Source organism: Rhagoletis zephyria, unplaced genomic scaffold, assembly GCF_001687245.7.
Source record: "Rhagoletis zephyria isolate East Lansing unplaced genomic scaffold, Rhagoletis_zephyria_1.1 Rzeph_scaffold_01822, whole genome shotgun sequence".
NCBI lineage: Eukaryota > Metazoa > Arthropoda > Insecta > Diptera > Tephritidae > Rhagoletis > Rhagoletis zephyria.
Window position 1 is genome coordinate 13,431 of NW_016158906.1, and position 10,602 is coordinate 24,032.

The window sequence follows — 10,602 nt, forward strand, 5'->3', positions numbered from 1 at the left end:
TACCAAACTCGGTATGGTTATTGTACTTGCCACGTGTAAGCAAAACGTTGAAAATTATTGAAATCGGACTAAAATAACGGCCGATTCTCATATAACGGTAAATTTAAGAAATGCTTGAAACTTCAATATTTCGAAATTGAAGGACGCTAATTTACTCAAAATTGATACACCTCGGCTTACCATCTAGCGGAAGGTTTCAGAAGGGTGAAAAAACATATATTTAATACTTGCGCCGGGTATTTAATGTTCGGCTCCGCCCGAACTTAGACTTTCTTACTTGTTTCTAACTGGTTTGGCTTTTCACTGCAGGGTGTGTAAGCGTTTGCTTCCTTCTTGGTAGAAATGATGCCTTTGGCAAATTCTCGTGCCGAAATTCTACTATGAAAAAAAAAATCAATGAATTTAATTTCTTTTGTTTGCAGTCAAGCATTTGAATGTGTCTTAAACTTTGTTATAAATAGCGAGAAGTGCGTTAAACACCGCGACCTTTTACGTAATCTATCGCGCCAGATTACACAGTTCGACAAATTTTGACTTTTTTACTACCTGAGTAAAACACACTTCGTTTCTTGCAGATTGTTTGGCACTGAATCCAAATCAGGACGCAGGATTTCTATAGCGGATTTTGAGATATTTAAAAAACCGAGTTTTTGGCACATTGAGATTATAATTTAAATACAACAAATCTCATTTCTTCTTTGAGTATCATTTAGTACTACTGTTTGCCTTCAAAATTCGAGTCATTTAGCTCTGATGGCTCATGTTTACGAAGTAATATCGAATTATTATCGAAATATTGGCCGACTACTTTTTTGGTGGCGGTACTTAATGGGCAGGAAATATAGTTCCACTGCTGAGAGCAGGTGTGTGAGTGAGTGTAGAATAAATAAGCGGTCTGTTGTGATTGCAGCGTTTCAACGTTAAGCTTTTCTTGCATACAAGCCTGATTATGGCAACTTAACTTAACTTAACGGAACGTAGAACTTAGAGAATCAAAATGAAACAGATTTCAATGTGGCATTAAGTTACGTTAAGTTTCGGCTGTTATAATTATAAGCAGCATCCATTTAACAGAATTTTTAAGAGAGCGCCGTAAGTTACGTTAAGTTGCCATAATCAGACCATTATTGGGCGCACAAGAAAGTGGTCCGAGTCGATGTTTGGCCCTCGGAGTGTATGTTCGTCTAAAACGCTGGAAGAAGCATTCCGTCTATCAAAACATAGTCGATCTGGGCATGCATCACGCAGCTTTGACACGATGGTCGTTCAAACGATGTCGTCAAAACGCTGATTAATGTACTTTTGTTGCTTACTATCGTGTCGTCTATCGTTGTGCCGTCAACAGTTTGAAAATCACTATAGTATTTTTTTCTGAAGCTTCGATATTTGAAATTTTAATAAAAGAAAAATTTAGCAAATAAATTCAGGAATTAATTTTTCCTCTGGTGTGTCAATAGCTACTTTAACTGAATGGATGCACTTTCGATTACCACTTTCTTGCTCTCGGATGTAATTCATAGTGGCAAGAACTTTTTTTAATTTTTTCAATAAGGTAGCTAAGCAAAGGTGGGTCTAGCGGTCTCCAAAATATTTGTGAATAAATTTTTTTAAAATTTCCATAGATAGTGCTTCAGCTGGAAGATGTGGAGGCTAAGAAACAGGTAAAAAAATTGATTGAACAAATTGGCTGAAATCCCTGTCAGAAAAAACTATAAAAAAATTGTTTTTAGAAATGTGTTTTCTTGGAAGGATAATGAATTAAAGCTATCCCTATTTAAATCCAGTCTTAAAAACTATTAAAATAAATTAGATATGTAAATATGTACCAGTTTTTTTCTTTTAAACGATACTGAATTCACTATCGAGCAAGAACGAACGTTTATTTAATACCACGTGGTATTTCAAACTGTTACGTGAATCAAAATTGGAGTCGAGTTGAGACGATATCGCACAAGAGATCAAAAAATTTTTTGTTTTCATGAAACAAATCAATCGCCAACATGATATCTTCATACGTGGTTCATGCCCTGGTTTCTCGTTTTTCGATATGTAGACAGCCATGTAGCTTGGTGGATGTTCTTATGCTGGGACCTAGTACTACATATTACCATGTTTAGCGCTCCGGCGTAGTCGATCAGCCTCAGCCCGTTATCGGACGTTTCGTGGTGGATGCTGAATTTTCCGACAGTGGCGTCAAAGATCCCTTCGTGGCCCACCTTGGCATTGAAATCGCCAAGCCCGATTTTTATACGGGTCATGGCAGCGCTAATATGTACGCTCCAAGCGCTCATAGAAGAGAACCTTCGACGCCTCATCTTTCTCTTCCGTCAAGGCATGGGTACAGATAAGGGAGATGTTCAAGAATCGCGCTTTGATGCAGATTGTGAATAGACGTTCGTCCACAGGTTGAACGCCAGCACTCGGCGACGGAGTCTCTCTCCTACTACGAACCCAACATCGAATTTGCGCTCCTTTACGTGGCAACTTAGCACCTTCAGCTCGAGCGAAGAAGTATAGCGTCACTGAAATGGAAAAAGTCCTGACTTATATTTTTTTTTTTATAAAACGATGCGGTTAGTTGTATTTCGTTGAAATCGAATTTTGAATTTTTTATTAGTTACGACTTTTTGCATTTCAGCGACAATGTTTGCTACGTCCTTTTGCATTTAAGGTGACGATATGTATGTATGTTTGTCAACAAAATTCCTTTTCTTGAACAATTTTTGCTACAAATTTCACATACTTACATAGGTTTTATAGTAATGTAGCAGAGTAATGCACAAACGAAAAACCTTTTTTGAGCAAATTTTCTGATTTTGCTGAGAGCACTGGGGCCCTCCTCTTCACTGTCAGCATTGCTTCTTTTGTTGACCATTAAATCCGCCACTGAACATTGTCCAGTTTTGGAATACAAACGTGCTAAGATCAAATGCTTTGCCGAAAGTCAAAATTGATATATGGCAGAGTTACTTTATTTTTATAAAAAACATTATAAATTGTTTACTTATTAAAAAAGATGCCCTGACAAAATTTTAGTCATTAACCAGTTCTCTTATTAAATTAACTACTTGCGTTTGCATTACTTTAAATTGGTTTCGAAAACGCGCAATTGCATTATTAACAGACAAACCTTCGCTTTTCGTGAATCACTTGCACTTTTTGTAAGTCCGTGCAGCAAAGTTTACGTATTTGAATCTGACGTGTACCTATGCTCTGCTTACTAATAAGCCAGCCAAAGTTCAATGAACCAGTCATTCACAAACATACATATGCATGCCTTATTATACAACTTTGCATATACATATGTACATTAGGGTACAGAAATTTGTTTGGAGAAAATATTTCGAAGAAACTGTATAGCAAATTCAAATTCTACGATTAATTCTAAACAAAAATGGTGAGCAAACTATATACCAAAAAATACGTTTAACCCTCCCAATTTTCAAAAGAAAAAGCAGCACATTGTATGAAAAAAAACACAAAATTTTGTAAATGAAAAATTAATTTCGTTCAGAAAAAATTATAATACGTTGACTACACTTTTAAAAATTGGGAGGGTAAACATCATTTTCGGTATATAGGTTGTTAACCATTTTTGCTTAGAATCGAACGTAGAATTTGAATATGCCATACATTTTTTTCGAAATTAAATTACTCCGCTCTAATGTCCATACACGAATTACAAACGTGTAGGTACTTATGTATTCTCTTACGATTTGTTATGAAATCGAGATGCTAGTGACGACGATTGTTTTGACGTCATAACTGGGCAATTGTACGGGAAATAATCTATGTTTGGATGAAAATAAATAATGAGTAATGCATCCATTCATTTTTATACATACATATGTACTCATATATGCATGTACATTAAAAGTGCAATTAAGCTTGCTTGTTTATTACGTCGAAGTACTTTTTAGCGAATGTGTGTTTTAAGCTAAAGTTAGCAGCGAAAGCGTCAATGTGTACTTGGAATTTTAATCAGGCTGATGAATTTAATAACTTAAGCCACCTTTGCAATTGCACAAAAAAAAAAGCGTAACGCATGTGCAGCTGCAAATATGGTTTGAATGTTTTATCTATAGTGGTATGTGTACTACATATGTATGCACATTAGGGTGGTCCAATAAAATAATGTTTAAAATGTTAAGCTCTCACTCCCTAGGATTTTTCTAAATCGGAGAAAAGAATATCCGTATTTTTCACTAAAAAAATTATACTGAAATCGGCCTGAAAGTCCCTAAAGCCTTCCATGTATTGGATATGAAAAAAAAATACTTTTTCGAAATGGTATAGAATTCTTGAAATTCAACATTTTTCCCTTCTCTGTTTCTGTTTCTTTTTAGGAGACTTGCAATTATAATACCCAATCGTTTATTTTAATATTTTTTTATTCCCAACGATCTTTTATGGATCCCCCATTGCATTTTTGGAGTTTTGCTCTGCCCGAACCACAAACCAGGCGAACGCAGCATCAGCCTTCTAAGCATCGGATATAAGGTCTTATCGAGCGTTGTGTGTTAACGAACTTATTGCGCTTTATCAATGTGACTTTAGACCAGGTATGTCAAATATCGGAAAAGGCTCGCAATAATAGGTTCGAGACACATAATCGATTTGTCGAAGCCGCTTTCGACAGCAAGAAAAGAATTTATCTGACTATATGCCGCGAAGAATGTATTTTGTATCCCCGCGAAATTAATAAAGATTGCGCCGAATAAAATTGCCCGTCATACTTTGTTTCATATTGTTCTACGGAAGTTCTTAAATTAAATTGTTTTGTATCATATTAGCTACGCATTAAATGTTAGAAAATAAGAGTGTTTTTTCGTTAAATAAAATATTTATTTAAAGAGAATTGTAAGTGAGGCTTTCTGCTAACTTCAAAAAATATAAACTAACGATTCAAAATTAAAAAAGTTTTTTCAATTTGACTTTATAGGATGGTTCTTATGAGACCAATGTCAAATTCATTCACACTTTGTTAAATACATTTTGGTACCAACTTAAGCAGTTGTTCCAAATAACATAAAGTGTATTAAAATATTAAAGATGAATGTTATTAACCGACTTCCAAAAAAGGAGGTGGTTATCAGTTCGTCGGAATATATATATATATATATATATATATATATATATATATATATATTATATATTTGAAAAGCATGCTCTAAGTAGCCTTTTTGACAGATTTTCCTTTGAATGTATTCCAAATTTCAGAAAAAGACGCGAAACAATTTTGGGCAAACTTGTGTCGTACTTGGAAGAAAATTGGCTTTAAAACTGAACCCTGAACAATCTGCAAATGATTGTTCCACTAATTGCTAGAATAGAAGACAGCAGCACAGAATTTAAGCCTGAACACCTTGATTTAAAAAGTTTTGTCAACCTAAATATTTGTGAGTTTTGAGGAAAAAGTAAAAATCACCAAAAAATATTTTAAATAAGCCCCTGTTTTCAAACACATATGTACAACATGGCTCAAGGTGTGTTATCGATTGCAAATTCTCCAGCCAATGTTGAAAGGATCTTCTCCATTCAAAAATTTATAAAAACAAAATATCGAAATAGACTTCAACTAGAAGCAATTTTATCTTTAATAACAACTAGAGATTGCCTTAATTTTAGTGAACAATTCTGTCATAAAAAAGCATTGATAAAAAGTTCCGACACAGTTCAAACTACTTACTGGCTTCTTTGAAAATTTAAAAACATCTATGTATTCATTGTAAATCTTTATGTTTATATACATTTATGTACTTACATACATGCATTTAAAATCATAATATTTGATATAAAATGTGTAAAGTTTTATATAATAAATGAAATTATGTTAATTTTGTGTCTAAATTTTTAGCAATTATCTGTACTTTATTAGCAACAATAATTAAATACAAGTTGTACACAATATATATCAATAAATATATGACAATGTATATTTCTAAATGTCAAATGACTTTGTGTTTTAATCAAAATCATATTTGAAAACGCATATTTTGGAACATAATATAAACATTTTAGAATCTCATCTGAATATGAGAATTTTCAAATATCAAACGATCGTTTTAAAAAGCGATTTGGATATGTTCATATTAAAAACTAAAGTATAAATTTTAGAATATGAATTGATGATGTTTTTTTCTCAAAACTATAATAAATATTATAGGTGTAAAACCTGGGTCAAAACTTTTTTAAAAATAAAACGTTCCATACAAATATGAAAACGTAAACTTATCTCTGTATGAGAACAACCAATTTTTTTTTTGCTTATATCAACTTAGGGCATCATTTAGTATTACTTTTCCCCTTTAAAATTCATTTTCGTTTGTTGCGATTCGATTTTTCTTTCTCGAGATATACCAGTTTTAACGTGTAGTGCTTCGGTGCTAGCTTTGAAGAATCATGCTTACGAAGGATTTCAAGGTTAGATTTGTACTCAGCACCAAAAAATCTACAAGAAGCGATGTGTTTTACTTAGGTGGGAACATTTTGTTGAAATGTGTACTCGTTACGTTTTATTAGATAATTTAATTGCTATGGTTATGTTTATGGCTTTGGTATGGCACCACTAATTCAGCTTTTAGACCGTACCAATGTACGCAGTGCACCCCTGAATCAAAAGTACTTAAAAAAAAATGTTGGCCGACATTTTGTTTGTTGTTTACCTCGCTTTTATTATCTCGGGATGTAACTATGTAATATTGATGCGCCTAAAAGATGCAGCGGTTTCCATTCTCAGATTACATACCTGATGACAAGTACGAATGGGAGTCGCTTTGAACTTCCATTCTTAAAGTAACCTGATGACGGTACGAATGGGAATTTTAACAGCGAGGTTTTAGTTTTTTAAACTAAACTTTTTGTTCTACTGCTTAATGATTTTTCGTGAGCTTTAATTTACTGACATAACGGTCGTACGTTGCGGTGATAACAACTGAGATCTAATAGATAAGTACTTGGGGAGTAATTGAAGTCAATGAATTCCGGAACCACACCCAATTTTCTCTTTCAGTCAGGCACTTCTTTATAACGTACTTAAGGTTCCGAAAAAAAAAAAATTTAAAAAGGCGACACCTACACATTCGGTCAAAATAATTTTTTGTTTCGAAATTGACTTGCAAAGATACTTTAGATTCGATAGCGAACTTTTTCTTTCTTCTTATCCTCTTGTGCATAATTTTACTTTCAAATATAAGTAGGGACACGATATCTAACCGAAAGTATCGATATGGTACTCATTTAAAGTATCGCTGGAAAAATATCAGGTACCCATTAATATCGGAATAAAAAGACTCGATATCGCAAATATCGGTACCAAAATCCAAAAAAAAAAAATGTCTGAGAAAGTGATTAGAAACCTCCGAGCGTATTTCTGCCACGAAAACCAGCTTCTCATAAAAACGCCGTTTGTGGCAAAACATATATTTGTAAATGCCAATCTATTATTTTTACACGTGTTAAAATCCCGCCACATGCAATCCTAACGATAGTAAAAAATGTCTGTTCTTTAAAGCCCAATTTATATCGGGAAGAGTTGATAATCAGATTAGTCTTGAAAGGAATTTGTTCGCATTCTCTTTTGTGTTTTCTATTAGCTTCCAGACGCGTAAACTTTTATTGAATTCAAGTTCGTGGTTCTTTAAATGGGAGGTATCTGCACCTTCCCCTTTCTTCTCACCTCCTTCGCCTTGGAACGAGCAGACTTGAAATCAAGACTTGACGTGTCTGAAAGCTGACTAATTTGAGTTTATTACATTCGATACGATACTAGGATTCTGGACCTCGATTCGAAAAAATATCGTTTTAAAAATATCGAGTAAAAAATATCGGTATCGAATGCCAAAATTATCGATATGGTATCGTATCGTATCGAAATTCGTGTCCCTAAATATAAGTTTTACTTTCAAGTTTCTCACTACACTTATTTACTTAAAAAATAAACTATTTAGCACATCACTGTTAGTAAACAAATATTTTTTTTATATGTACATACATGAATAGGCACAGCACCAATGCCCAAATGTGAGTACATCCATTTGGTTGATATTTAACGGTAGTCAAAATATCAGCATGACATGAGGGACACTGAATGCGCGTTGGATCCTCGCTGAGTGGCACCAAAGTCGGCCTTGTTGTTGTTATGATCACCGTGGATGTCTGCGGTTGTGGTGGTGGTGGCATCTGATGTGCTGGCGGTGGTTGATAATAGGCCGCCGGCTGGAAACCGGGTGGTGGGGCGGAGTACGGTGGTGGTTGACTCTTATTATCATATGACATTATTAAGTTTTAGAGAAGAAAAACTTGATCGACAGAAACAAAAAACGCGAAAACGTGCTAGCGAACGAATTACTCAAAACCAATTTGTATGTTAATATTTTTTTTTAATTTACACAATTATTCAAATATATGGCAGTGTGTCTGATTGTGAGTAATGGCAAAAGTTAATTAACAATGAAGCTTTGCAGCAACCGTTATCGTTATGAATATATTCAATGTTAAACGCAGACTGAACTGAACGGAAAGAGCACTGAGCGAAAAGGTAGCACTCAAAAGATTGTGTGGGTGTATGGGTTCGTGTTTTGGGTTGTTGTCCGGAGAAGAGGAGGAGCAGAGACGGAATGATAAAACAAGCTCGCGCCTTATCGTTGTACTTTTTATAGAAGCACACGCACACATACACTTCTACTATGTCTATATGTATGTATGTATGTACTCATACCCATTAGCAAAAGAATTTATTATTGGAAAAAAGTAAACGAGTTATTTAAATGGTAAAAAACGAAATAATTTTATTAAAAAATTATGCTTTTTGTTCTCATTATTTTATTCGGTTAAACCTTCAAGTGATTGCTAAGTTCGCATAAATTATTTAACAACAAATTTTTTCAGAAACTAATTATATTTTCATTAAAACTGTCATACCGGCCGCTATGGCAAAGTTATCAACTTATTTGCACATTGATTTTTTCTCTTCTAATTTACAATAGGGCTGTTCAGGATGTTGTGGAATTGGTCTTGGATTTGCAGTGGGAATTGCATTTAAAAAATTTTTGCTTACGGACATGGCAACCGTGTGCATTTGATTGTTGTGAATTTACAAATGCAACGAATATGCAAATCCAAGAGCATATGCACAAGAACAGCCCTAATGATTTCAAGGACATGAAATGAGAACGATTCTTTTGGATGTTGTACAATCAGGTCACAACTTTTGTTAAATTGGGTACTACTGATCATTTCATATTTTACGGTAAGCGAGGTATTCAATTATAAATTTTCCAAGACACCCTCGTGTTCAAACTTAGTGATGAATTAATAAAGTTAGAACTTCACTTATCTATGCTAGTATTACCAGCGCATTTACTGTTTTTTTCACTTTGCTACTGGGTATCTAAAAGAGCTTTATATTTATTAGTATGAGATGACACATTCAACACAAATAAGTCTACGTATATTATTTTCTCGGTAAAAAAACCTTCCGTTAATACTTTAGTTAATAAATGCACATATATGAGTACATATGCTTTTCATATTAAAGTTTTTATTAATCACTTTATTGACAAATAGATTCGAAGCTTTGAGGGCACATTTAACTTGAGTATTTAATAACAAGTTTCACAATCAATTTAAGTGAAAAATATTTTTTTTTTTGAATTTAACGAAAACTGACCGAAGGGAAAATCAATTTTAATATAATTAGGTTTATAGAGTTCATACAAATTTTCGATTTACATAGCAGTTAAAGTCTTCTTTATTTTTTATGAATTTGGTTGTTATACTTTTAGGGCTGTCTGTAGTTCTCAACAAAAATCATAAGAAATATTTTTAAATATTTCTGGTCCTGTAAATTATCTTGAATAAATAAATATACGAGCATTTTTTTCTCCGTAGCTGGGGCTGGATTCTGTAACGGTGAGATTTCGTGTGCAACCTGAAAAGTGTGCTCACTCTTCATTTCGCAATTCAGGAAGTGTGAGAATGAGTTCTAACTTTCAAAATTGTGTGTACACTTCTCTTCTGAAAAACTCACAGCATTTTATTTGGTGACTTTTTGGTTGTAAACACTCGGTGTACACTGAATTTTCTCTCAGTTACAGTTATATATATTGATTAAAGCACTTTGATAGACGAACATTTCTATTTCAAACGTGCATGACATGGTAATGAACACTTAAAATAAATAGTTTTCGTTAAAAAGGGGTATCCCTATTTTCGATTGCCTTCAGTTCTGGGGGTAGCTGGAAACAAATTATTTTTTTTTAACCAACCTAATATACATACCAGGGAACTGCAATTATTCGTGTTTTTAAGTAATTGGTTGCATAACACAAGAAATAGTGTTAGTGGATATTATTTATTGAAGAATATTCACAGATATTTTTGCGCACGGCACACAAAGCGAGAGCATATACAATGACTACCCAGTAAACATTTGGAGTCATAAATAAGTCTGTAAGGAGTCCTATTTCGGAGCTTTTACGCTCATAATGAGCTCATATAAAAGTCTGATATGAGGGTGTTTCCCTTCCCCCGAAGGTCGACTTACGACCTTATGAGTCATATCGGACTCTTTTTGGCCTCCTATGCGGCTCTTTTTGGACT

At 33.8% G+C, this 10,602-nt stretch overlaps 1 protein-coding gene across 1 annotated transcript in view; it reads right to left on the reverse strand.

The window, feature by feature from the left end:
• Positions 1-8,507, reverse strand: part of LOC108365265 (extensin-1) — a gene marked incomplete at its 3' end in the record, with an annotated part of 12,431 nt that extends 3,924 nt beyond the window's left edge. The window contains exon 1 of the mRNA XM_017619261.1: positions 7,994-8,507. Within this exon, the coding sequence (XP_017474750.1) occupies positions 7,994-8,277 (284 nt within the window). The remainder of the gene's footprint in view (positions 1-7,993) is intronic.
• Between the last annotated feature and the right edge of the window lie 2,095 nt (positions 8,508-10,602).